This window comes from Liolophura sinensis, chromosome 6, assembly GCF_032854445.1.
Source record: "Liolophura sinensis isolate JHLJ2023 chromosome 6, CUHK_Ljap_v2, whole genome shotgun sequence".
NCBI classification, from domain to species: Eukaryota; Metazoa; Mollusca; class Polyplacophora; order Chitonida; family Chitonidae; genus Liolophura; species Liolophura sinensis.
In genome coordinates this window covers 68,001,389-68,014,812 of record NC_088300.1, presented here as the reverse complement: position 1 = coordinate 68,014,812, position 13,424 = coordinate 68,001,389, and the positions used below count along the sequence as shown (strand labels likewise).

At 50.4% G+C, this 13,424-nt stretch overlaps 1 protein-coding gene across 1 annotated transcript in view; it reads right to left on the bottom strand.

The window, feature by feature from the left end:
• Positions 1-13,424, bottom strand: part of LOC135468591 (alcohol dehydrogenase-like) — a 48,341-nt gene that overhangs the window by 9,734 nt on the left and 25,183 nt on the right. Inside the window, exons 4-6 of the mRNA XM_064746931.1 lie at positions 12,864-13,008; positions 12,045-12,205; positions 11,168-11,274 (exon numbers count right to left, since the gene is read on the bottom strand). Coding sequence (XP_064603001.1) covers positions 11,168-11,274; positions 12,045-12,205; positions 12,864-13,008 — 413 coding nt within the window. The remainder of the gene's footprint in view (positions 1-11,167; positions 11,275-12,044; positions 12,206-12,863; positions 13,009-13,424) is intronic.

The window sequence follows — 13,424 nt, the reverse complement described above, 5'->3', positions numbered from 1 at the left end:
TGAGAATGGAGACCACGGTTATTCTCTGCTCCCGGAAGAGGGTGCGGACGCGCTCGGCCAGAGTGGTATCCTTGTGTAGGATGCGATCAATCGTCTGCTTGATGCGGCGTATTTGCGTGCGCAGGGCTTCGCCCGTTAAATAGGCTGCTTCGGGCCGGGCCACCCTCTCGTCCTCGAGATTCCTTATCGGGTCTGCGATCCGGCGACGGAAGAATTCATCAGTGGCCTTCTCCAACTTCTGTTTTTGTTTTGCGATGTCTTTATCGAGACTTGACAGCTTGGAGAGGTCATTCGCGTGTTCGCCTTCCGAGGTCTGCAGTGCCGTGTCAAGCCCCAGAAGTTCTCGCATGGGAAGAGGAGGGTCGTTTATCGATGAAAGAGCCCGCTCGACTTCACTATCCGTCAAGCTTGTTTCCAGTGTGTGGACAGCATCACCGGCCTTTTTCTCTGGTTGGCTTAATTCCTCCAGCTCCATGGTATCTACCGCGCCGGCCGCGGCACCGAGTTCTGAACTCGCTTCCTCCAGGGCTGCAACTGCTGCTGGATGCAACGATGTCTGTTCTCTTCTTTTCCAGTCTATAAAGCCCAGCCCCTCTTCCCCCCTAACAACATCAACCCCTCCTTTATTGGCGACTGTTGAGAGGGCTAGTGGTCCACCTGTTCGTATGTTGATGATGTCCAGTTTGGGGTGGGCCACGCGTAGCAGACGCCCTTGGACAACCTCAAACTTCGTGTAATAGCGAAAGAAGGGGGTAAGGACGGGATACGCCTTCGCCAAGGCATCGTAATAATCATTCACGGCGGACTGCGTCAGCTCTCGTTGAAGTTTTCTGGGGGCCGCACCACGGCTTTGTTGCTCGGGAACATCACCACCTGCACGAAGAGTGGTCTGTTCGTCGTCGATGTTGTTGTCCTTTTTGGCGTCATCGAACGCCTGGTCACCAATGTACATGTCTGTCATAATCTTCGTATTGAACATTGCAAGGTATGCCTTCAATACAACAATGGATGCATACGGACGCAGGCTAAACCCCTTCAGAACACTCCGTAAGCCTCTCGGGGTACAAGGTGTACGGCAGTCCTTGGTCGTCACCAACAACCAGAGTACAATCGACCAGAATTAACAACTCTTGGTCCGCTTCCCCAACTTCGGCACAAATGACGTCATTGTGCCCGGTACCGTGCGCTTGGCCTTCTCGATCGCGATCAATTCATCCGACCCGAACGCCACAGTGGTCGGGAATCTCGGACGCGCAGTAGTGAAGAAAACCACAATCAGAATCAGCGGGAATGAGGTAATGTCCATCGACGACTCTGATGTGTTTCATTGCTACGGCGACTTATGGCTGACCAAAAACGAACGGCGGAATGCGGCCTACCAAGGCATCGGAAGCGAACACATGCTTAAACTTCGAGTCGGAGTGGAGGACGCAAGTGACGACGATGCTGGAGAAAAAGCCATCGCTCGCGTTTTTGGCGGCCGGTTCCACATCCCGCTAGACTTTGGGCTTCTAGATAGCCACATGCCATTGTACCAGAGTATCTTGGCCGACCCACTGGAGTACGAACTGACGTTCAACGATTACGGCCGGGTCATCCAGGCAACAGACGATGCTGACGCGACTTACACCATCGACAACATCAGCCTGGAGTTCGATATGGTCACCGAAGAGGAGCTCGCTAGACAGATCTGCACCCAGTTTGCCGGGGGCGTCTCCATTCTGTATGATCGCGCCCTCCGCCACCGAAAGTTTGTGAAGGACAAGTCTGATACTCTCTGGAACATAAACCTGAACACGCCCGCAAGAGCAATGAGGGGCATCCTCATGCTGTTCCAGACTAAAGGAACCCCGTGGAGGAGGAGGTCGGAATCCTTCTACAACCCGAAGATCACCAAAGTAGAAGTCACAATAGATGGGGTCCCCAATCAGCTGTACAGCCAGGGCATGCGGGCGTTCCAGCAATGGGGCGAGATCCAGAGGTTCTTCACCAGCTCACCCCTACGGAAGCGGGATCCTGAGGTGGCCAGGGTCGTTAAAGACTTAAGCCTGGCAGACGTCTCCCTGGAAGAGTTCTTGACGCACAAGCACGCCTTCCGGCTTGACCTTCGTCCATGCGACGATGACGAGCTGCATGGCAGCGGGAGGCGCGTTCTGAACGAGGGGGTTACGATACAGGTGTCAAAAGAGAGAGAAGATTCCGGCGTGTTGAACGTATATCTCTATGTGATCATGGACGCAAAGCTGTACATCCAGAATGGTAGATTCGTTGGCGCGCTTTATTGATGACGCCCACTGCGCAATTATCTGTGGGCAGACGAACTGCGGCAAAACAGTCTTCGTGCTGGACCTGCTTGAGGGCCCTTTCCGCGGTTTCTTTCATCACATTGTGATCCTGTGCCCCACTCTTAAGCATAACGAGGCGTACCGGCGGCGATGGATACTGTCTGACCCTGAGGTCTATTGTTTTGACCCCGGCGAGCGGCTCTAACTGTCTGAGAGCTTACTACAGATTGTTCAAGGGGGAGCCCAACCTATACATCATCGATGATTGTAGCGCGTTGAAGGCGATGAAGAAGAAACAAAAAATGCTGTCATTCATGGCTTTCTCGGGCCGTCATGCAAAGCAAAGCGTCTGGGTCCTCACTCAGAAATACAACGCCGTCCTCAAAGACTTTCGCGAGCAGACAAGGTGGGTGCCTTATTCCACTGCAAAGATCGGCACTCGTTCAACGAATGCCTTGAGGAGAACCACATCATAGAGGCCGAGAGCGAAAAGGCTGAGGTTCGACAGAAGCTCAAGAACAGTCCGCATTCTCAGCTCCTGCTAATGACTGATACGCCCGCCACATCTAAGATTATATATTAGACGTAGGCACCCCTTTCCATTGAAGCATGGATACCGACGAGCTTATAGACGAGATTCTGGGTGCAAAGGAGGAGCCCGGCCGAAGCCAACAACCAGGAACCAGCCAACAGCCGACGCAGGAACAAGATGATGCACGGCAGCAGCCCGGCCCCAACCAACAGCCCGGCCTCAGCCAACAAGATGATGAACGGGGATAGGCTGGCGGCACTTGCAGCGGGTGGAAAGGCCAAGCGATATCTCGGAAAAGACGTAACGGCCGCTGAGATCGACGCCATGAGCGACGAAGACGTTGAAAGGTTGTACTCCCGGTACGAGGCTAAGCTCGGTGCGCGGATGGTTAACGGTCTCGAAGGTATGTTCTTGAGATCATATGTAAGGGCGGCCAGCTGGCTCCTACCTATCCCACCCGAGAATCGACCAAAGCTAATGGCACAGCTCGACACCGACCCATTTGTTTAACAGGCGCTTAGCAGTGCTGGCTGCTGTCTGCACTACTGCTATGGTAAGTACTTAGCTCCGTTAACCATGGCGTTGACCACTGCTGAGCACTGCTCATTTAAACACATCTGCTGTCCTAGAAATGAGCCGTATGATCCAGAAAAACATGAGTACAACGAATCCGGAAGGCCCGAAGGAAGAGGAGAGGGTGACAGCCGATTCCACGAATGACAGCCCTGCGAAGAATCCCCAAAAAGTCGCTGCGGGTCCAGCGGGTGCTGCAGCGAGAAAGGCCAAGGCTGAAAAGCTCAAGGACGAGCTTCGCGAGACAAAGACTGCTTTGCTTGGCGCAGCTGATTCCACCAAGAAACAGCCGAAGGAACCGGATTCTACGATTTTCTAGGAGGGGGGAGCCACAGATTTTGCGAAGGAACCGGATTCTACGAAGGCACACCAAATCACCCACTGGAGGCGTTATTAGGCGTTGGCAGTCTTGCAGTGCTAGTGTTGCTACGCGTGTGGCGCAGCCGCTATACAGCACATGGACGAGGTACAGATATTACGCCGCAAAAAGATATCACACCGCAAGAAAAGAATCTCCATTTGAATACACGTCACGACCCTTTCTATACAGAGCAGCATGTCTACTCCAACCAGTGACGGAAAAGTGCTAGTCAACGCGGCCTACCACGCCACTGTGGTCTCTCTCCTGGCTACTGGGTACGCTCGTCTCGGCCAGATGTTCCTGAAAGGAGCCCTCCCAAAGCTGGACTTAACACCCCGTGAGGTCGGCATGGTCATTGCAGATGTAGGCCTGGCCATGTTTTCGAAGGAATTGCTAATTAGACAAGGGCTCCTGCCTCCCAATATAATCCAGTAGTAATGGCCTCCATCGCAATGATGATGGGCCGCGCCCTCGTAAACGCTTTGGCCTTCAGCGGGAGCAGCTATATGTTTTCGATGCTGAGGAGTTCCGGTGTCGACGAAGAGCGGAGGCGCCATGACCGCGCTGTAGAGCAGATCCAAGCCGCCCAGGAAAAATGGGCCCGAAAGCGCATTGAGCGCTTGGACTGGATCAACGATGAACTCCGCCGCCAGGGCCACGCTGTCCAAAAGTTCCGGGATGTCGACGCTGCAATCCGCAAGTATTCTAGGGTCACGGGCAAAACTCTTACACGCGAGGCGCTGCTGGGGGAAGGGCCACAGCTCTCCGATTTGTATGTGCCTAGTGAAGACCAAAAACACCGCGAGATGACCTTCGTCATCCTGGGGATGTGTGTGGTTGGGGGTGTGAGTTATGCAATCGCAAAACTCTCCAAGTATTCCGAACTGACTGTGCCGGACTCGCCATCGAGCTCCTCGCCGTATGGCAGGCACAATCTTAATAGTGAGGTGGTTCTGCGCGCGCAAATAAGCCGCGATGATTAACATCTTTTTCGTCGCAAATCTGTTAGAGGGCTGCTAGAATACCTTGATGATATGGCTAGTAAGGTGTCTGCTCGCCTGTCAAATATCTACTACAGCCCTCGTGGGTACTGGAAGGGTCTCGCGGCCATCCAGAAACTTGCCACTGCGGCTAAAGTCTCCGAAGATATGGTCCGGGCCTGGCTGAAAAAGCAGGCTATCTGGCAAATATACCTGCCCCCTCCCCGAAAAATACCGAGGCCGAAGTTCGATGTGGCCGTGCCTAACGAGGTCCACCAGGCCGACCTGCTATTTTTTCTCCATGATAAGGTCGGCAAGCGCACCTACAGATACGCTCTTACCGTCGTCGACGTAGCTTCGCGCTATAAAGAGGCAGAGCCGTTGGCCACAAAAGAATCTAAAGTGGTTGCTGTCGCTCTCACTCGCATCTACAAGCGGGGACCCCTGAGATGGCCGAAGCTTCTCCAAGTTGACCCTGGGCGCGAGTTCATGGGTGTAGTGAGCCAACTGCTGGCCAAACACGATGTCACCGAGGTCGCGTGGATATCCACCGAGATCAAGGCATAGTGGAGCATTTCAACAGTGCTCTGGCTGAGCGGCTCTTTGGACATCAGTACGCCCAGGAGATGCTCCTCCCTCCCGAGCACCAGTCTACTGAATGGGTGGCTCGGCTGCCCTCTGTTGTGGCCGCTCTGAATAACGAGACAACGAGACAGATCGATAAAAAGCCGAAAGACGCCATCAAGGAAAAAGAGGTGCCCCATAAGCCTTCCTTGAGGGTTCCAGGTCGTCCCGTTGGACTTAATGAGCGGAAGATCCCCGAGGGTGTTGGTGTTCGTTATCTCTATCAGCCTGGAGAGCTGGAGGGCGGCCGCTGTCGCACGACTGATCTTATGTGGTCTCTACAGATATATCGGCTTTGGCGCTCTGTCACAAAGCCTAATGAGCCCGTGCTGTACTATCTAGACGATACGTCGGATGGCCCGCGACGGGGCTTCGTTCGTGAAAAGTTGCTTATAGTGCCTCCCGATACTTAGCTTCCCCCGGATGGGGTTCTACGACGCTAGTAGTTCCTCGAAGAGGATGTCCATTCCAGCCCATCCAGCGGGCGCCGCCAAGGAGGCGCATCCCTATGGCCATAAGCCAAGGTGTGGACACCATCTTCGGCGATCCAGCGCTTACTATCGAAGGGGGACAGTGAGACCTTATTCAGGTGCAGCCCATACATATGGTGGCGCTCTGATCGCAGCACGTCCACACCGTGGAGGAAGATCTTCTTCTGGAAGAGGGCCTCTTTGTACTGCTTATGGCGGGTGCGCCTTTCCACAACTCCCTTTTTCACGCCCTTGGCCTTCTTAATGTTGGCTCCACCTGCATCCAGAATGGAGTACATCTTGGGACGCAAACCAATGTATTCGGCGATCGGCCGCCCCGCGCACTCGTCCTTCATTTTACCCAAGACCTTCATATTTGCTACGCTGTGCAGGGGGTGGTCTTGTGGGTAATCTGAGGTGTCGCACAGGTTTGCATTCTCAGCCATGTCCCTATAAACATCCTCAGTCTGAATCTCGAGTAGCAGACTATCGGTGTCAGTGTAGAGGAGCTGGCAGCGCTCTCCGTACTGGGCCTTTATGTGGTTATAGTAGAAGTCGTACATCAGGTGCTTGGAGAGATCTAGAATGCTCATGCCTACGTAGATAGGTCGGTTTAGGACTAGACGGGTCTTGTGCATCTGAATCGCTGCGAGGTCATTATCAAAAATGTTTGCCCGTGCGAAGCTCGGGCTGGCCATCAAGCGTCGGAGCTTGTCGTCTTCTCCAGAGCGTACCAGCTTGACGTCCACACGCTTCCGAAGTTTCTCCATGGTTTTTCCGAAGACCGAGGTGTTCATTAGCTTGTACAGGTCCTTCTCGAATTTACTCGCGGCCGTTTTTCGGAGCTCGGTGTTCATCATGATATAGGGTTCCATCCAAGGGCTCTGGGCGAATCTCAGGGCCCGGTGAACCTTTGTCAGGCGCATTTCCAGAGATAGATACAGCTGTAAATTCCTGTAATGCAGGACGTACCGTTCCTTGTTGCGGAGGTTGGGGACCAGCTTCTCGACCTCGGTAGGCGCTTTCTTGCCGAGAAGGCCGTGCTGATAGCCTGACATCCACTCCTTCTGGATCACCAGACGCTCTGGGGCTAATGGATAGCCGTTATGTGCGTTATGTAGGCCGGCCGGACACTCTAGGTCGACCTCGAGTATGTAACCGGAAGGACTGTCGTGGGGGTGGGTAGCAATCGTTTCACCGAGACGCCGCGCGTCATCTACCCACTGGAAGCCGCCCGTTGGAAGGAACTGACTTATAGCCAAGCCATATAGATTATTGGCGTTTAGGTATTGGATGTAGCTGTTTGGACTTTCGGGGTTGTATCCCCCCACCTGCGGATTATTGGCTTTGGCGTGTCACTTACTTACCAAGGAGATTCGTCCTCGCAACCCCCTTCTCAATTAAGAGATGTTGGTCATAGTCAGTCAACAGCTCCAGCTCTACCCCGGTCTTCTTGAACAGCGCATCCCACGAGAGACATGGGCTCGTAAAGTAGTGAGCGGGGTCCAATCCATGCTGCCGTAAACAAGTCTTCCGGAAGGCCTCAAAAACATCAGCCAACAGTAGCACGTCTGCGCGGCAGTAAAAGTCTGTGTAGTCTCCCAGATTGGTGCAGTCAAATACCATCCATACCTGTTGAGCATGGATGTAGTCCTCGTCGCTAATGCCTGAGACTTTGAGCTTACTGTAGAAAGCCTCTTTAGGTGGGAGGCTGGACTCGTCGAAGCGCTCCCAGGAGTCCATACACTCATAGGGGTAGACGCCCTTGCGCATGAGTAACTAACGTTTTTCTTCGGCAGGCTCATACCTGGCTGTGATGTGGAAAGCCTCAGGTTTGTTGGCCTCTACCAGATTGTCAAGGGAAGCCGGTAAGAATTGAACGCTGTCGATGAAGCGGAGCTGCCCCAGCGAGAAGGAGATGTACTTTTCCGTGTTGTTGGGGATGCAGGAGATGCGGCCCTCCAGCTTACTTATGGCTTCCATCAGGAGGTGCCCGTCGTAGCTCCGTAGGTTGTGGAAGACTACTGGTATGGCTGTCTTAGGACCCAGCCGCAACTTTAGGTTGCATACGTTATGGGCCGCGCCTCTGTACTTGCCGGTGATATGGCAGTCATCGCGCACAGAATCGGCGCCTAGAGGCTTCTCACACACGTGACAGGTTGCGGCGTTGTTGTGGGCCTGCCAGTCCTAGGGAGTCATCCTCATGGCTATAGGGTTAGCAAAAACATCTTTGATTTCCCGCTCCTCCTGCCGGAGAGCTCTGAGGAAGTGTTCCGTCGCGTTAGGGCCTCTGTATTCCACGGGGTGTTTTGTGTGGCCGTCGCAACGCACCACAACATAGCAGTAACTACATGCCTCGTGGTGCTGAGTCTTTTGAGTGTTGCTCTCTGTAGGTGACGCGGGTGGGCCTTCAACCTTTTTGGTCAGAGCCTCAAAGTCGGCATATATGATGAACGGAGCCGGTAGCTGTTTGTGGTGGTTCTGAAAGGTGAACTTGTTTTCCCCCTCCTGGGGCATTTCCACCCTCACCGCCGTCTGGCCAATCCCACGGCATTCCGGCTTATGCGCCTCGAGCAGATCCTCCCTTGTGTAACCGTGTAGACACCGCTCACAGAAGTGTTTGCGATTTCGTACCTTTTTTTCTTGGAACAGGAGAGAATCGAGATCTTTTATCCATGTATAATGGAATTTGCCTGCCTTCCCAATCAGCAGCAGATTGATTCGGGGCGTGCCACCGGGCTGCTTGCTGAGACGATGCACGATCACACCCTTTTCCCACCCGAACTTGTTCATGGCGAGGTCGTTCTTTTCCTCCACTTTAGGGATCTGAGAGATGGGCGTGGGGGCGTCGATCCCACCAAAGCCAAGACCATCTTCGGTGGGATACTTTGATGGTCTCTGAGGGTTTCTGGCGGCTGGAAATAAGGCGGACCGGAGTGCCTATCGGAGGCAGTCGTCGTCTTTGTTCTTCACATTGATGACTGCTTTCTTATCACTCACATCTGCGGATAGGGGGATGTAGGACCCCCCTCACAGTGGCTGATACCTTGCAATGTCAAGCCAGAGTGTTTGCACGCTATTGACAACCCACCCTGACCCTCGCTGTGTCCATTTTTCTAGCGCCTCCTGGATGGTGGGGAAGGCCTTATCTAGAGCCCCGTCAATTTCACCGACCTCTAGGAGGGCCTCCTGTTTGCTGCGGAGTACTGGGCTGGTATACTCTTCACTGCCATCGGCGTGGGCCTTTCGCAGCTGAACCCTGAGGCCTAGTTGGAACTTAACCCCGTTGAGTGCCCGGATCTCTTCTTCTAGCTTCTGGTGAATACTGGCTCGAATTTCTTCTAAGAAGGCTACGGGGTCCGTCCAAACACCTTCGGGTACGCCCATCTGCAAGACCCGGAGGAGATCCCTTATGGCCCTGTCGGTGTTAATGAATTCTAGTTTCTTTTCACCCTGTATTCCACCTAGCAATTCATCCAACTCCTCGTTACTGAGGAAGTTCTTGTTGTCTTGCTTTAACTCCTCGTTACTTTGGGAGTTCTACTCAGCCACAGCCGTTTTATGCCTGTCGAGGATCCCCTGCAGTTCTTCCAAGGCAATGCCAGACCGTGGGTACTTGGGCCGCACACCTAGGAGCGTCTCAAACTCCTCCCGTAGTGCTCGCGCTTTTTGATGGTGCCTCATTGTACGCGCCGTATACCCAGTGGCGATGGCTCACTAATATCAAATTTCGATAGCCGCCAGCTGTTTGTACTCCCCGTTGTGCAATATCATCGTATACCTAGTGGTGTCTCTCTAATATGAAATTTCGATAGCCGCCAGCCGTTTGAGCTAGTCCAAGAAAGCCTTGCGCCTCCGCTGCCTTTCAGGCGTCTGGACATTATGATATCCACAGGCCCCGCAAAGAAGAAATTGGTTTTTAACGCCCCGACCACAGCGAATACATGGCTGGGTGCCAGGACCTTTCCGCAGACGGTATAGGTGGAAGCCGCAGTACTCCCCCATACAACTCTTACCACAGAGCTCCGTGGAGCCGATGAGAAGCCACCGGCAATTATGGAGACTCTTTGGCATGTTGTCTTGCTTCCCAGCCGTTTTATACCTGTCGATGAATCCCTGCAATTCTTCCAAGGCAATGCGGGACCGTGGGTCCCTGGGCCACGCGCCTATGGGCGCCTCTTGTAGTGCTCGTGCTTCTTGGTCATTGTACGCGCCGTTGTGCAATATCGCCGAATATCTAGTGGCGATGTCTCTCTAATATGAAATTTCGATAGCCGCAAGACCCTCCGCTGTGGAGCTGGGGGGCCTCTATTTGTTCTGGGGAGGGTCCCAAGGGGGTGGGGGGTTTATGGGGGAAGCAGGGAATAGGGGTTGGGAGTCTCTATTTGTTATGGGGAAGGCCCCAGGGGAGTGTGTGCAAGAACATTTATTGCATATACTACTCTATATCTATGACAGGTGTTATGTGCACAACTGCCGATAGCTTCTGAATTTAGCTTGCCACTGTTTACATATGCTAAGTTCAGGGCCTGCTGTCTGCCTCTACCTTAGAATGTTCCAGAATACGCTCAGTTCGGAGCCTGTTTGTTTACAACAAGTGTTCAAGAATTTTCTTATTCTAGAAAATTCCACCAGTCTATATAAGACCTATGAAAGCAGGTCAGGAGGAGAAAGGAGGAGAAAGGAGAATTATTGAGAGTTTGGATGCATTCGCTGTGCGTTACCTTAGTAGGCCTTTTGTGCTGAATTTTGGTGTCTTTATAGCCTCTGGCTTTGTTATATCCTATCTCCACCGAGCACTTGTTCAGTCTGAACTTGTATATTTAATTTGTGCTCTTGTGTACACAGTGCTTATTAGTACACGGACCCTGTCTGTGTAATTTTGTGTATATTTCGTCATACACTCAGTTATACTGTGGATTTTCCCTCTTGTGAATATTACCTCATTTTTAAGCATTGTGGAATATACGCGTCCGTTTGGACACCGTTGTACATGTAAGTACTTTAGTATTTGTATAGATACTGCTATCCTTTCTTGTTAAACTTAAGTACTTTAGTATTTGTATAAGTTTTGTTATCTGTTCTTGTTAAACCTAATAAACTGTTGTAAAATAAAATCTGCTGGTTTTGGTTACTTTTTTGTGCGGCTAAACTGTCGTGTATGTCGAACAAGCCATCTCTTTATAATACAGACAGTTTGAGTCGCAACACAGGAATTTAAATAGTTGAGTTGATATGCACACACAGAGACACGCAGATAAGCCATGCAATAAATCTCGTCAAGACCTACATAGCTTCTCCGCGTCAAGGTAATACATATCATGGAAGTAGAACATATTTACAGAAATGTCAGCCACGACAACAGTAGTATTATGTAAGACTGCCTTGGCGAGTTGGATGCACCACAGGCCCAGGCCCCCAGCCCCAATTATCAGCAAACTGGCTCGACCTTTGAAATAAAAAAAATATGATTAAAACGACAATTTGTATCAGTAATGCTGTGTTTCCACGGACATGCGATTACTCGTCCGTTAGAAAGAGAATTACATAAATACGATGAAGTTTTTCCATGGACTCGATTTTTTAACGCAAGCATTACCACAGAGCCCAACTGGATAAGCCTCCATGCATGTGTCATGCATTTCAGGCACTTCTAATTGTTCATTGTTCTTAACCTGTTCTGCATTTTTGGAATTATGCTACATTTTCGGGGTTATTCCGGTTGTTTGATGGTTGCAAACTTCGACCCATTTTTAGTGTTTTCCCATTTTGACCAGTGAGCCACATATGGATGCAAAAACAAATCTATATATGGTCTTCGAAATGCGTATTACAAAACACAACATACTGAGAAGAAAAATAGTCAGTTATACAGTACAAAAGTTCCACTTTGGTAGCCTAATGTTTAGAGAGTCAGTCTCGAAGTTGCGTGACTCATGCGGGATCAAAGCCCGGTCGGGTCATACCAAACATTTTAAAAATGGTACTTATAGCTGCCTCGCTTGACGCTCAGCATAGAGGGGTTAGAGCACAGAAACAGGACTGGTTGACCCGGAGTCGGTGTACTGTAATTGGGTGGGGTATTATGTGTGGTGTCTTTGGCATGTTACTTCAGTGGCGGCAGCACTTTGGCAACATGTACACACATCTATAATAACTTCACGTCGCCATATGACTAAGTACGACCTTGAAACGCAAGGATACATACAAGAACCTCACCTTTACAGGTAACAAACATGTCGATGGTGGGTTTAGCGAGTTTGATAGCACAGTAAGATGTCAGTCCACTACATGTCATCAATGCTGCGGTATCCATGGGGATGTTCTCCGGCACCTTAAAGGCGAACCGTCTCTCGGGCACAGAAATGTACGAACCATATCTGCAATGGAGAAGGGAGGTCTATACTGCTTAAGCCTGATCAAAAGTAGTCGTTCTCTATATATTCTAACATATCGCTATCCAGATATGATAAGTGATTGGTTGGTTGGTTGATTAATTTACTGATAGTTGCGTTAGGCCATATCAAGATAACAGTCAATGTTATAGTAGCAGAAACCGTTTGCTCGGGTTAAACCACTGAAATTTGAGAAATTATTGATGAACTTTCTCACGCGTCTGGTAAATTAAATGGACATTATAAGGTCGTGGATACTGTGCAAAGTCAAGGATGCTGAATAAAGTCAAGGATACGGTAAAAGTGATGTATATTGTGGACAGTGTATAAGGTTGTGGATATTGTATAAAATCGTCCATATTCATGAATAGTCGTGATACTGTATAAAGTCATTGATACCAGAAAAAGTCATGTGCACTGTATTAAGTTGTGAATATTTTACAAAGATGTGGATCCTTTGTAAAGTGGTGGATACAGTATAGTTAAGGAAATTGCAAAGTGGTAGATTCTGTATAGCCAAGTATACTGGAAAGTTGTGGATACTGTATAAAGTCCTGGATACAGTATAGTTAAGGATACTGCAAAGTGGCAATTCTGTATAGCCAAGTATACTGCAAAGTTGTGAATTCTGTACATGACTTACCCTCCGGGGGCTCCTAACCCTAAAGCCTTTGACCACACCGAACATGTGTTTGTCTCTCCATTTCGGCACAACCCACAATCCTTGGAGTAGCACCCCAGCCATGGGTACACTAACACCTTGTCTCCTACCTTCAGTTCTTCACCATCTTTTCAAGAAGGAAACATAAATCCTGTATAGCTATATTTCACTCCCAGTGCCTAGTTTTAGATTATCCAACTTTGTAGCATTAAAGAGAATGAATGGAATGTGTTACAGAGAGAGAAATTCTCTTGTCAATTAAGTCGGTCTTCGGCCATGTTTCTAAATATAGCGACTTGAGTGAGCTGATGTTCAAAGGGAAACCCGGATAAAAAAGAACATTTTATTCTCCATGTACTAGATATACATGCCGCTGACCATAATGGCTTATAGATGACTAGCTCTGAAGTACCGTAACATAATTAGCACCTTCCCACGACCCCTCTTTTAATGGAGAGGTCAAAAACTACCATCAATCACGATCGTCGTTTCAAAACACAAACGCGTGAAGTGACAAGACCTGAAGAGACGCGATATAATGTC